This window comes from Anguilla anguilla, chromosome 15, assembly GCF_013347855.1.
Source record: "Anguilla anguilla isolate fAngAng1 chromosome 15, fAngAng1.pri, whole genome shotgun sequence".
NCBI classification, from domain to species: Eukaryota; Metazoa; Chordata; class Actinopteri; order Anguilliformes; family Anguillidae; genus Anguilla; species Anguilla anguilla.
Window position 1 is genome coordinate 36,228,761 of NC_049215.1, and position 13,731 is coordinate 36,242,491.

The following is a 13,731-nucleotide window of genomic DNA, read 5'->3' on the forward strand; positions in this document are numbered from 1 at the left end:
GCCCTGGGTGTGTTCTGACTCTGTCCCGGGTGTGTTCTGACTGTACGGGTGTGTTCTGACTCTGCCCCGGTTGTGTTCTGACTCCGGCTGCGCAGGTAGCGCCGCGGAGCTGTGCCAGCTGCGGGCGGGGGACGAGGTGCTGGCGCTGAGCGGGCTCCAGGTGTCGGAGCTGAGCTACGATCAGTGGAAGGCCAGCCTGGAGGCCGCTCTGCAGAAGGGCTGCCTGGTGATGGACATCCGCCGGCACGGCAGGAACAGTAAGTCAGCTGACCCCGCCCGCGCGCCTCGCTAACGCTCTGTAGCGCCGCGCTTCCGGTGAGCTAAGACCAATGAAGCGGCCACTAGAGGGAGCACTGCTCTAACCTGCAGTGAAACACAGAGAGCCCCCAAATCCACCGGCACACGCGTTTAAAGAGCCAAGCGCCCTGGAGACAAGCGGCCTCTTGGCTCGGTGGATTCTCTGCCATGTCTGTTCCACATTTGGCGTGCGTGGCTGAAGTTGGCGGCCTCTCTGCGTTTTACGCCACGGTGGTCCGCAGTGGCACGTTTCGGACGCTCGGTCAGTGGGCTGTTGTGAAAGCCTGTCTGAAGGATTTAACCGCAGTCCACTGTGACCCTAAATCCTCTGGTGACCCCTTCATTGTATCGGTTTCCATGGCTGGTGAGTGTCCCCGCAAGCCTGGTGTGTTAACTTGTCTTCCTAACCCATTTGAGTCATGGGAGTTTAACATAGATTCTCAGGTGTGTTCATGGTCCATTTTAGTTTTAGTGGTGTTAGGATGTGGTTTGTTTGAAATTGTTCTTTGCCAACAAGACTATTCATTTTTGCCACACTGGATGTCCATATAGGGTCAGCTTAGCTATCGTCTGTCTACTAAAAATTCATCATCGTTTTATTTTGACAAAGTTAATTTGAGAAACGCTGACCGAAGTGATGTCATCATATTTGAGTCGGCACACTGCTTGTGCCGTTGCAGTGTGGCTGGTCCTGTTGGGAAAGGTGGTGTGGTCTGCCCAGGTGTAGTGTGCCCAGGTGTAGCCTGCATGACTGGGGAAGGTGGTCTGTCTGTCGTCCCCGCGCTAACCTAATACCCGCTGTAGCTACGGCTTCCCCGCCTAGCTTCGCCGCAGTCTGCCGCCGTTGCCGTCGGTTACGGACGCTGCCGCTTATACTGACGTTTTTTTACGCCGCGGTCACGCACCGCCCAGCGTGGGAGAGAGACCCGCCTTCCCTACCCTATAAGAGCCATAAGACCATCAATCTGACCACTATGGATCCGACGCTTGTAGGTTCGCCCGACAAGTTCATCAACACCTGCCGAGAGCGCGCTCCCCAGCCTGCCGCGGAAATCGCCACGAGAGCACCGGAGTCCAGCCGCCCGCCCGTCACCGTGAGTATCCGCTTACACCCCGGCCAAAACACCCGCCCGCCCATCACTGTGAGTATCGGCTTGTACCCCGGCCAAAACACCCGCCCGCCCGTCACCGTGAGTATCCGCTTGTACCCCGGCCAAAACACCCGCCCGCCCGTCACCGTGAGTATCCGCTTGTACCCCGGCCAAAACACCCGCCCGCCCGTCACCGTGAGTATCCGCTTGTACCCCGGCCAAAACACCCGCCCGCCCGTCACCGTGAGTATCCGCTTGTACCCCGGCCAAAACACCCGCCCCCCTGAATCAGAGTGACGTGGCGCAATAGTCACTGTGTAAATAAATAAACTTTTGAGTGGACAGGAGTATTGATCGTTCTTTCCAGAGATCTGAAACCCAGTTAGTCCCCTGCTGCACATTGTGTGTGTATGGGACCCGCCTCATAACTGCTTTATTTGCCTTGATCTGTTGCACAACCTTGAGCCTCTCGGGACGTCCTGTACGCTGGACGGGGCGGCGTGTGTGTAAATGACGGACTCGCTGTGTTCCTTGCAGGACGTGGCCTCTAAAGGTATGAATGGCGGTTTCCGTGACGACCCCGTAACCATGAGGAACAAAGGTAATGGAGCGTTGCAGAGACCAGTGTCCCAGTCTGCCTGAAGTTAAAGGAATGAGAAATGTGTATAGGATGCTTTTCCTGGAATTAGAAACCGTCTGCTTGGTTGCTGTTTGTGGTTCTGTGCCAGCTAGTTCCACGCTGTGATTTTTCGATCAGCACCATTGGTCTGAGATATCTTGGAAAAATAATCCATGGATGTTTAATTTAGTTTATTTTTTGTTGCATTGTTTTTCTAATCTGCAATGCTGAAAGATGAATTACAGCTGATGGAGGTGTTCCTCGATGTTAAACACACCGTGTTGGTTTGAGTTCCTCACGTTTCCTCTTCCTCTGTTTCATGTCTTCAGACTCTGAGCCCATTTCTTTGAAAAACTTTAAAAGGAGATCAGAGTTTTTTGAGCAGCAAGGTAAAAAAAAACTAAAAATTAAAATAAATCTGGGTCCAGGTGTCATGGTGTACCTGGGTCCAGGTGTCGTAGCGTACCTGGGTCCAGGTGTCATAACATACCTGGGTCCAGGTGTCATGGCGTACCTGGGTCCAGGTGTCGTGGCGTACCTGGGTCCAGGTGTCGTGGCGTACCTGGGTCCAGGTGTCGTGGCGTAGCTGGGTCCAGGTGTCGTGGCGTACCTGGGTCCAGGTGTCGTGGCGTGCCTGGGTCCAGGTGTCGTGGCGTACCTGGGTCCAGGTGTCATGGCGTACCTGGGTCCAGGTGTCATGGCGTAGCTGGGTCCAGGCGTCGTGGCGTACCTGGGTCCAGGCGTCGTGGCGTACCTGGGTCCAGGCGTCGTGGCGTACCTGGGTCCAGGTGTCATGGCGTACCTGGGTCCAGGTGTCGTGGCGTACCTGGGTCCAGATGTCGTGGCGTGCTGGTGATGGCGAGCTTTGATCTGCCTCCTGCTTCTGAATATCTGCTGCTGGGCTCTGGATTTTCGTCTTTGCCGTCCTCTCCTGTAACCTAGCAACGTAACCCCTCTGCCCCCCCCCCAGGCCCTGCGGGACTCTCATTCAGTTCGCTGGTCTTCCTCTGTGGTAATGGGGGGGGGGGGGGGGGCCCGTGTGCAGTGCTTCACTGTCTCTCCAGATAGCCGGCACGGCGCCCTAAAGTCACACCTGCGTTTGAGAAGCATTCCAGTGCACATAAGGGACAGGGCTCCCCCACACAGGAAGAAGCCCCCGCCCCTCATTTATATATTTAGTTTCCTCACTGACAGAGTGATCGGCTCTGATGCTCTGAGAGGGGTCTTTCTCGGCTCCCATCCCATCATTATATTTCATAATGCATTATTGTATTTTTACTAAGAGTTTCTGTATTAAGGGCAGAATTAAATGAAGTGCCCCGAGTTTGCCCCGCGGCCTCTGTACTCGGTCCTGGAGACCCGCGAGGTACGCCGACTCTTTTATTAAAAAATAGTTCCGCTCCGTTGACCGGGCGTCCCCGTTTTCAGCAGATGGGTCTCCGGTGACTCCACCTGTAGCCTCTTTCCACAGGAATCGTTTATTATGTCGCACATTACGCAGAGTGAGCGCGTTAGATTGTGTGATTTACTGAATGTCCTGTGGTCTGAATGGAGGTTATTCATTCTTCAGTGTGCATCAGTATTTTACACATAATGGGGCTTTAATATGACCAACTGGCATTAAACGTGTATAAAACTGAGAACACCTCAGGAAGAACAATAAGGTTGCAATAATGGTTTGAGTTAAAACCAGTACACATTATGGTTCCCCAGGACTGATTTTGGGAATCGCTGGTATAGCCTGTAGTTTAATCAAATTTAAATGTGTATCCTCACTCAGGTGCATTGTGTAGTGGTTATAGGGGTTATAGGTCGTTTTGTTAGTGAGCACATACACATACACATACACAGCACTTCCTGACTGGACGGCGTGTCTGAATCCCTGGCATCATATTGAAGAACACTTTCCCCTTTTAACCATATTATGCTCTCATTAACCCCCCCCCCTCAACCCCGCACCCCCTTTGTGGGGGGTGAATTAGAGTCCCGCCCCAGGTGACAGTCACCTGGGAGGGCTGCAGTGATGCGTGCAGCACCTTGTGCATGGTGTGCAGGTGTGGATGTGTGCAGGTGTGTGTGGTGTGCAGGCATGCATGGTGTGCAGGTGTGCATGGTGTGCGTGGTGTGTACGGTGTGCAGGTGTGCATGGTGTGTGTGGTGTGTACGGTGTGCAGGCATGCATGATGTGCAGGTGTGTGTGGTGTGTACAGTGTGCAGGCATGCATGGTGTGCAGGTGTGTGTGGTGTGTATGGTGTGCAGGCATGCATGATGTGCATGGTGTGCAGGCATGCATGATGTGCAGGTGTGCATGGTGTGCAGGCGTGCATGGTGTGTATGGTGTGCAGGTGTGCATGGTGTGTATGGTGTGCAGGTGTGCAGGCGTGCATGGTGTGTATGGTGTGCAGGTGTGCATGGTGTGTGTGGTGTGCAGGCGTGCATGGTGTGCAGGTGTGCATGGTGTGTATGGTGTGCAGGTGTGCATGCTGTGCAGATGTGTGCCTCTCTGCGCGTGCTAATGGCTGCTGTTTCTGCGTGCTCCCTGTGTGCTCGGTGACGGGTGTTGCTCTGTTTTATTTTTGCAGCGTTTCTCTTTGCAGCCCTCTCTGCTTGTTGCTGTGACAGCCTTCTGCATGTGGTTTTGTTCCCTGTGTGTGCCGACAGGTCGCAGTGTCATCCCGTTCAGTTTTTATATTGAAACGTATTGAAACGTTCAGCGGGTTTCCATTAATTAATTAACATTGATTTGAGTAGCACTGGAGCTGCATGGCTTGAGGAGTTTGACGTAAAGAAAGCGTGCAGTGTGCAGTATCAGTGTATTAACTGACTTTGTCTACGTTTCCTTTTTTGTTGTTGTAGGCGGCGCTGAATCTGCCATATCAGATGTAAGTATGATCTCGTACAATTTCCAATAATCTCCGTGCATGATCCTGAATGTGTTGTAACCTAAATATTTGACGTATTTATGAGTTTGTGTTTTCATAATGATTTCAAACCGGACTGCTTTTGAGTTTGTGTGGCTGAACGTTGAGAAGCCTGCCCCCTCCTCCCCCAGTGAATATGGAAGGTTTGCTGCAGAAGTAATTAATTTTTGGCAGTGCGTTGCTGCGGAAACTAGGGGAAATTAAGGGGCTTGATAATGCGGAACAGCGTGTAATTTCGCTGCAGAGTCCCAGACGGGCGGTTTTTAAGAAATATTCCCGTGATATTGCAGTCACATCTTAGGCTTGTTACAGAGCTCAGCGGATCTTCTCTGTTAGGAAGCAGAACCAGAACCAGAACCTGGAGGACAGGTTCTGTTTGACCTGTCAGACCGTGTCTGAATCTGCCTCACTTGAAACTTTTTCGAAACTTGAAAGTGAGCCCCTGCTGTGAAAGGCTTGAATGAGTGTAAAACCACTTTACGTGAAAACACTTTGCGCACTTTGATGTTTAACGGTTAGTGACGTTGAGACTTGGTGAAAAGTTTGGTCCTGTGCATGCTGTAGAAAGGACCTGCAGGTTTGAATCTTGGAGAACTAGAGAGCTGTGCCTCATTTTTATCATTTTTACTGCATTTTATTTTGCCTGTGGTGTAACCAAGCAACGCTCCTGTTAGTTACAGGTGCCCCCTGTCAGCTCCTCCTCAAACCGCTGGTCCTGGGACCTGGACGAGGAGCGGAGGCGACAGGAGAAGTGGCAGAAGGAGCAGGAGCGCCTCCTACAGGTGAACGCCGCTGGTGCAGCCTGCGCCCCCACACGCACCAGAACTCCCCTTATTGCTTCCCCATTTGGCTCCACTGCCGGCTGAAAGCCTTCCGTTTCCGTGTCTATGTTTAGAGCTGCAGACGATGAGGCCTTCTGCAGAACACTGCTCTGTCTGTGATAGTCTTCCTGCCACAGTCCCCACACTGGCTTAATTGCCCTAATTATTTAATTTGTTAATTGTGCCCACTTCCTGCCTTGCTGACCTCCCGGCATTGTTCGAGTGAAACGGTCTAAGGAATCTTTGTTTGCAGAAAAGTGTGTAGATACGTGTCTTTCAAGGCAAGGATTTATTGCTCTTAACCAACAAAAAAGATGCTAAAAAGGAAATCTGAAGTTCAGTAATCTTGTTTCAGATGTTGCACTAAAATCAAGAAAACTTATCAGAAATTTAGCATTTTGCTTGAGTGGAAAGAGAGGGACTGTGCCTCTGTCTTCAGGTCTCTGTTTCATTTAGCTGTTTGTCTATAAACAAAGAAGGAAGTTTAGCCCTGGAAATTCCAGGTTCAGAAAGTAAAAAAGTCCTCCCCAGTATTTTCGTTCCAACTATCTGGATTTGCTAATTAGCACAGTTCTTCAGGCTGGAGGTAGAGCTAATGAGTGAAATCAGCTGGCTGAGTTCCTGGGTGGAGGAAACACATGGCAGGAATTTTACTTTCTGACCCCTGGACTTTCCCCCTGTGATCACATCCCTGAATTGGCTAGCCCCGCCCCCCTGAATCGGCTAACCCCGCCCCCCTCGCCCCGCTCTTACCCACGTGCCCCTGCTGTACCCGTGCAGGAGAAGTACCAGCGTGACCAGGAGAAGCTGGAGGAGGAGTGGCGCCGGGCACAGCAGGAGGCCGTTGAGTCTGCCGCTGGGAAGCTGGAGGTGGTAAGGCTGCTCGCCCCCCCCCCCCCCCACCAAAACCCCTCCCCCCTCTTCCCGGGGCCCCCCTCCCCCCAAAAAAATGTTCAGCCCCCTTTTCCTGTTTGGTTTATTTAACAGAGATTTGACTTCATGAATATTCAGACTCCACTGGGCACCCTTGCTGTAATTAAACTCATAAATTGCAGTTGAGCTGATACGCCTGTGGCATTCGCCTTCTGTCCTGCTGTCACCCCTGAGCGGCTTCAGCTGCAGTGTCCTTATTAGCTGCACAATTACCCCAGACATTCATCCATATACCAGCTCATTCACCCAGTCATTCATTCAGTCATTCACCCAGCTACCAGCTCATTCACCCAGTCATTCATTCAGTCATTCACCCAGCTACCAGCTCATTCACCCACTCATTCACACAGTCATTCACCCAGTTATTCATCCAGTCATTCACCTAGTCATTCATCCAGTCATTCACCCAGCTACCAGCTCATTCACCTAATCATTCATCCAGTCATTCTCCCAGTCATTCACCCAGCTTACCAGCTCATTCACCCAGTCATTCATCCAGTCGTTCAAACAGTCATTCACCTCTATCATTCCAGCTTACCAGCTCATTCACCCAGTCATTCATCCAGTCGTTCAAACAGTCATTCTCCTAGTCATTCACACAGTCATTCACCCAGCTCTTTCACCTCCATCATTCACCCAGTTATTCATCCAGTCATTCACCCCAGTCATTCACCCAGTCATTCACACAGTCATTCACCCAGCTGGCAGTCATTCACCTCCATCATTCACCCAGTCATTCACCTAGTCATTCACGCAGTCATTCATCCATGCTGGGAATGCTGAAGCTGTTGGGATGGGAATGCTGGGAATGATGGGAACCCTTCCCTCTGTTCGCTGTCCGCAGGACCGGGGCGCCACAGAGGCAGAAACCAGGAGCCTCAGTCCTTACTCACCCCTGTCCCCTCTGAGCCAGGCCACGCCCCCTCCCGCTGACGAAGAGGAGGAGGAGAGGGAAAGGCAGGAGGTGGAGCAACAGCTCCAGCGTGAGGAGGAAGAACGCTTGAGGAGGAAGGAGGAGCTGAGGCTGCAGAGGAAGAGGGAGGAAGAGGAGGCAGCAAAACGAAGGGAGGCAGAATTGAAGGAGAGGAAGAGGCGGGAGGACGAAGAGCGACTGAGGAGGGCAGAGGAGCTGAGGCTGCAGAGGAAGAGGGAGGAAGAGGAGGAGGAGAGACGCCGCAAACTTGAGGAAGAGGAGAGGAGGAGGAGGCGCCAGAAGGCCGAGGAGGAGCTGCGCAGGGAGCAGGAGGCGCTTCAAGAGCAGTGGTAGGGAGGTCCCCTGTGTTAACCCCATAAGGCCTGCAGTGTGTGCTTTAACTCTGGGGCTCCTCCACATCCATCTACATCCATCCACATCCATCCATATCCATTCACATCCATCCACATCCAGTCACATCCATCCACATCCGTTCATATCCAGTCACATCCATCCACATCCAGTCACATCCATCCACATCCGTTCATATCCAGTCACATCCATCCACATCCATTCACATCCATCCACATCCAGTCACATTCCACAGAGGAGCTCATCACCATCTAACTGGCAGAGTGAGCTTCTCTGTGCACCAAAATGTCGTTTATTTCTGTATTTGTGCAATTGTAATTGGAATAATACAAAAATGAACAATTAAAGAATAAAATGTTTGAATGCTAAAAGAAGCTATGTACGTTTAAGTTCAAAATCCATTTAAAAATGTTAATGTGAAAAACAGACTTGATTGTTGTTGTTAATAGTTTTGATACATAGTTTTGATGCATTTTAAGTTATTGCATTTGCCGGTTTCTGTGGACAGTCCTATTTGAATGGGAGTAGATACTGTTTTTTAAGTGTAGGGACTGTGCATCATTGATTTTGTTATATACGTGGCTGAAAACCTTTAATGAGATAAAATAGAGTGTAAAATGTGGGGCGTGCTTCCTGGCTGTGGCTTCGACGCTAACCTTTACTGGCAGCACTAATCCCATAACAGCTTAGCATGCTGATTTCTCTCTGGCTAACCGTGTGTCTGTCTGTCTGTCTGTGTGGCCTTCCTTCCTTCCTGTTAACATTTGCCTGCTGCGACCTCCTGCCTCTCTGCCCCCCCCCCCCCCCTCCCCTGTGGCGGGACAGGGCGGGGGTAGAGTCTTATGGGTTTGCCAAAATTCTCCCCGAGATGTCCCGCTCAGACAGGTCAGTTCTGCTGGGGGCGGGGGGCGGGGGGGGGGGGGGGGTGCTCTCTTTCGAATACAGTCTGTCGGGACTCGTGTCATTCAAAACCCAAAATCTTTCGGTGTTCTTCAGATGAGGGGTGTGGATCCCCGTCCTGGTAGCTCTCTTCTTTCAAATTATAGAAAGCTCATGATTTGTATCTTTTTATTGTCCTTTGAACGAGAAAGGCAGCATTGCTTCAACTGTCCTCATGCTTTGGGATTAAATAGGACCCAGATTATGCCTGAACCCAAGCACTTCAACCCCCTAATCTTTTTGTGTGTGTGTGATTTACAGGGCTAAATCGAAATCTACTCCAGATCTGGATGAAGTTCAGAAAGAAGACGCCAGAGGTTTGTTTATTTTGTAGTATTCTGGTTTATTACAGTCGTTTTAAAAGAAGTCTTGAAAGAAGCTGGAAAATGGCTTAAGAAAGTGTGATATGGTGAGCGGGGGTGGGGGTGCAGGCCACGAGATGGCTACGCACGCAGCTGAGAGCACAGGGTCCATACGCAGCTGAGAGCACCGGGTCCATACGCAGCTGAGAGCACCGGGTCCATACGCAGCTGAGAGCACAGGGTCCATACGCAGCTGAGAGCACAGGGTCCATACGCAGCTGAGAGCACAGGGTCCATACGCAGCTGAGAGCACAGGGTCCATACGCAGCTGAGAGCACAGGGTCCATACGCAGCTGAGAGCACAGGGTCCATACGCAGCTGAGAGCACAGGGTCCATACGCAGCTGAGAGCACAGGGTCCATACGCAGCTGAGAGCACAGGGTCCATACGCAGCTGAGAGCACAGGGTCCATACGCAGCTGAGAGCACAGGGTCTATACGCAGCTGAGAGCACAGGGTCCATACGCAGCTGAGAGCACAGGGTCCATACACAGCTGAGAGCACAGGGTCCATATACAGCTGAGAGCACAGGGTCCATATGCAGCTGAGAGCACAGGGTCCATACGCAGCTGAGAGCACAGGGTCTATACGCAGCTGAGAGCACAGGGTCCATACACAGCTGAGAGCACCGGTATGTAAGCTCAGGATCCGGGTGCAGGTGTGTGTGCTCAGGTGTGTGAGCGCAGGTGTGTGTGCTCAGGGACCGGGCGCAGGTGTGTGAGCGCAGGTGTGTGTGCTCAGGTGCGAGCAGCAGGCAGGGGGGTATGGCCCAGTGGCTGCTGGAGGAGGAGCTGCAGAGGAAGAGGAGCAGCAGGGCACAGAAGCTGCAGGCCGCGTCTGAGCTGGAGGCCGAGAGGAGAAACATCCTCAATGCCATGAAATACAGAAACCCCGAGAGAGGTGGGCGTGGCCTCTGAGCTCCAGCCAATCAGCCTCCGGCCAAGCCAATCAGCGCCAATCCGCCAATCCCAATCGTAGCAAACTGACTCGGGCAATCCTGGATACCCAGCAATCAAATAATCTAATTTGCTTAATTGCTGCATGCAGGAAATTATTTAGTGCTAGTAATAACGCTTGCCTTAGAAATGAAATTTGTACTTTTTCAGACACATGTATTAATTACATGTGTCTGATTAGCATTTAATGATCTGATCACTCTCAATTCAGATACATTCACTGTGTGTCTGATTAGAGTTGTGTTGTGATAGCTATCCGTCAGCCGATTGGAGGACTGGCCCAGGGGCCCCAGGGGGATGTCCTCCAATCAGCTGGGTGAATGAGTGGTGCGTATGCCCCGTGCTGTGTGTGACGCTCTGCTCTGATTGGAGGATGGCTCCAGGGGGCTGTCCACAGCTGGGCGAATGAGTGGCGCGTATGCCCCGCGCTGTGTGTGACGCTCTGCTCTGATTGGTGGCAGTGGTGAACAGCGGTGCCGGCGAGGCGTCCTGGAGCCGGGACTCCGTGAGGAGGGCGGGGCAGCCGCTCAAGCCCGCGGAGAACGACCGGCAGCTGATCCTGGAGGAGATGAAGAAGAAGACCCTGCTCCTGACAGACAGCAGCTGGATCCGCCAGCGCAGCGCCAGCATGAACAAGGAGCCCGCCAGCCCCGCCTCGCCCATCAGGAGGTCTGCCTGTCTGTCTCTGTGTCTGTCTGTCTGTCTGTGCGTCTGTCTGTCTGTCTGTCTGTGTGTCTGTCTCTCTGTCTGCCTGTCTGCCTGTCTGTGTGTCTGTCTGCCTGTGTGTCTGTCTCTCTCATGTCCTGTAACGCTCCTCTCTCTCTCTCTCTCTCTCTGCAGAGGGGAGTCTCTGGATTATCTGGACACCGATAACTCCTGGAGACCGCCCTCCTGGTCGGCGGCCCCCACCGCCTACAGCCGCCCGCAGTCCGCCGCGCCAGGCTCCGCCCCCTCCCGCGGGTACACGCGCCCCGCCTCCTCCACCCTCCCCGCCTCCCCCACCCCCGCGGCCGCCCCACGGCCCAGCTCCTGGGCCCTGAACCCCCCCGTCGCCCCATACCAGGACCGCCCCCCCCTCCGACCCCGACCCCTCGTCCCTGCAGCGCAGCAGGTATGGCCCAATCAGAGACCAGCATTTCGCCCCTGCACACGCACACACACACACACACACACACACACACGTGCACTTAATTATGCTCTTAATTAGCAGCGTTGCCCTTGGAAACGCTGTACATTTATACCTCCTCTATAGAGGCCTGGTTCTATTTATGTCTATTTGTGCACTCTGGTATTGGGTTCTGATTTCCCCCTCCAGGTGCTCCACTCTCTCTCTCTGTTCTCCACCTGCACAAGAGGCCCTTCAGCCAGTGCACAGCTTTGTCTGGAAGTGTCTCTCTCTCTATCTCTCTTTCTCTGTCTCTGTTCCTCTCTCTGTCTCACTCTCATTCCTTGCTTCTCTCTATCTATCTCTCCCCCCCCCCCCCACCCCCCCCACCCCCTCCCCTCTGGTAGAGAGGAGCCCATATAGTAGCAGTAGCACTGACTCCTTTACCCCTCTCTCACTCCCCTGTGCTCCAGGTCGGTCAGCGGGAAGAAGATCTGCACCTTCTGCGACACCCCCCTGGGGAAAGGAGCGGCCATGATCATCGAGTCCCTGGGGCTCTGTTACCACCTGAGCTGTTTTAAAGTGAGCGTGTGCACATCAGCCAATGGGGACAATCGCCCCCAAGCCCCGCCCTTCTCTTCCTGCAATGACACTAGCCCAATCGCTGTGACAAAACCATGAGTACTCAACCCTGCAACCTGTAGAGGAAGCAGTATGCAGGGTGGATGGGGGAAGGGGGGGGGGGTGGGGGCAGGGTGGATGGGGGAAGGGGAGGGGGGGGGGGTGGCACATCACTCACTGCTTCTCCCTTAACTGCCATAGGAAATGATTTCAAACCAAAAACAACATTATGTAATCCTTTAATGACATTGTGTAATCCCTGAATGATATTGTGTAATCCCTGAATGACATTGTGTAATCCCTTAATGACATTGTGTAATCCCTGAATGATATTGTGTAATTATTACATTATAGGCATTTAGCAGACGCTCCCTGAATGATATTGTGTAACCCCTGAATGATATTGTGTAACCCCTGAATGATATTGTGTAACCCCTGACTGACATGGTGTAATTCCTGAACTGTTCCCGTTGCAGTGCAGCGACTGTAAGGCTGGCCTGGGCGGGTCAGAGACGGGAGCAGAGGTCCGAATACGGAACCAGCAGCTCTACTGCAACTCCTGCTACATCCGATTCAAAAGTGAGCTGCCCCGCCCCCTTCCCAGAATGCCACAGTCCATTAACGCTAAGGCATCTGAAACGGACAGACCCGTGTTTCTGCCTGCTACGCTCTTTCCTGTCCGCTAATTTTGCCTCCTCTGTCGGATTTGTCATGAACATTCACCTTGATTAAGCGGCCCCATGTACGTGTCATATCATGACTCATTTTAAGTGCTTGTGTTTATGCTTGTGATTATGTTCTGTGATTAATAGCGAGGGCTGTTAACAGTGAAACGCGCTGATTTAAGGCTCCTGGGATCGCTGTGGTTTAATACGGTCTCTCTACCCCACAGCTGGAAAGCCCACCATGTGAGCCGCGTGGTCTGCTGTGGACTGAGGAGGAAGTGATCGGAAAACAGCCATCTCTGCAAGCATCTCTGCTAACATCCCCGCGAGCATCTCCGCTAATATCCCCGCAAGCATCCCCGCGAGCATCTCTTCAAGAACCTTTGCTAAATGGATACTCTGTGTAATGGAGGTTCTGGACTTCTGCAGGTCCTGATTGTATTTTTCCACTGTTCATTCGGAGGGGGTGACATTCAATAGGGTGACATTTGTTTATAAGAGAATATTTGCAATTTTTTCTGTACAGAATTTAAGGGATGTGCCTTTATGCCTGTCTGCTATGGATGTTTTTATTAGAAGTGATATACACAAATATATATATTTTTCTTGTTGAGAAATATTTCTGGGGACTTCCAGCTGGTATGACAGATTTCAGAGTAGCACTGTTAAATTGTTCATATTAAAGTATTTGAAAGATATTTTATCATTTCCTCTTCCCGCTAGGACTTTTTCTCTGAATCTTTTTTCCCGATGTAGCTTGTTTGTCTTCTAATATATTTCTTTGTTATAGTTTAACTGAAAAAATGTGCCTTGTGTGATGGTGAAAGATGATTATGATAATATACGTTAAAATACATATTTAACGCTTACATGAATGGTTAGAAAGCACTTATTCCTTTTTCATTGAGGGTAATTCATTTGATGCATTTTGGGAGCAAAAAGTTGTTGTTTTTTTGCGATGGAAATGTTTATGCCATGGAAAAAGAAGGCAACATCAGGTATGGAACGGGCTTTGTTTGTTCGTGTTTTTGTAAATAAAAATGACCAAATCTGCATGTCTTTGAATTATCTGGGGTGTTGGGGCTTATCTGATCTCAGCGTAATGCCATGTGAGGA

At 51.6% G+C, this 13,731-nt stretch overlaps 1 protein-coding gene across 13 annotated transcripts in view; it reads left to right on the plus strand.

The window, feature by feature from the left end:
• Nucleotides 1–13,670, plus strand: part of lmo7a (LIM domain 7a) — a 66,364-nt gene extending 52,694 nt beyond the window's left edge. For 5 of the 13 annotated variants that reach the window (XM_035393340.1, XM_035393338.1, XM_035393342.1 and 2 more), the window contains 16 exons: nucleotides 96–257; nucleotides 1,210–1,391; nucleotides 1,926–1,989; nucleotides 2,337–2,396; nucleotides 4,865–4,890; nucleotides 5,604–5,711; nucleotides 6,531–6,623; nucleotides 7,528–7,946; nucleotides 8,794–8,853; nucleotides 9,169–9,224; nucleotides 10,010–10,168; nucleotides 10,686–10,893; nucleotides 11,065–11,335; nucleotides 11,803–11,911; nucleotides 12,427–12,529; nucleotides 12,843–13,670. In XM_035393340.1, the coding sequence (XP_035249231.1) occupies nucleotides 96–257; nucleotides 1,210–1,391; nucleotides 1,926–1,989; nucleotides 2,337–2,396; nucleotides 4,865–4,890; nucleotides 5,604–5,711; nucleotides 6,531–6,623; nucleotides 7,528–7,946; nucleotides 8,794–8,853; nucleotides 9,169–9,224; nucleotides 10,010–10,168; nucleotides 10,686–10,893; nucleotides 11,065–11,335; nucleotides 11,803–11,910 (1,976 nt within the window). In that variant the 3' untranslated portion in view covers nucleotide 11,911; nucleotides 12,427–12,529; nucleotides 12,843–13,670. The remainder of the gene's footprint in view (nucleotides 1–95; nucleotides 258–1,209; nucleotides 1,392–1,925; nucleotides 1,990–2,336; nucleotides 2,397–4,864; nucleotides 4,891–5,603; nucleotides 5,712–6,530; nucleotides 6,624–7,527; nucleotides 7,947–8,793; nucleotides 8,854–9,168; nucleotides 9,225–10,009; nucleotides 10,169–10,685; nucleotides 10,894–11,064; nucleotides 11,336–11,802; nucleotides 11,912–12,426; nucleotides 12,530–12,842) is intronic. The other 8 variants (XM_035393346.1, XM_035393341.1, XM_035393348.1 and 5 more) reach the window with 8 other exon arrangements.
• Nucleotides 13,671–13,731: the final 61 nt, after the last annotated feature.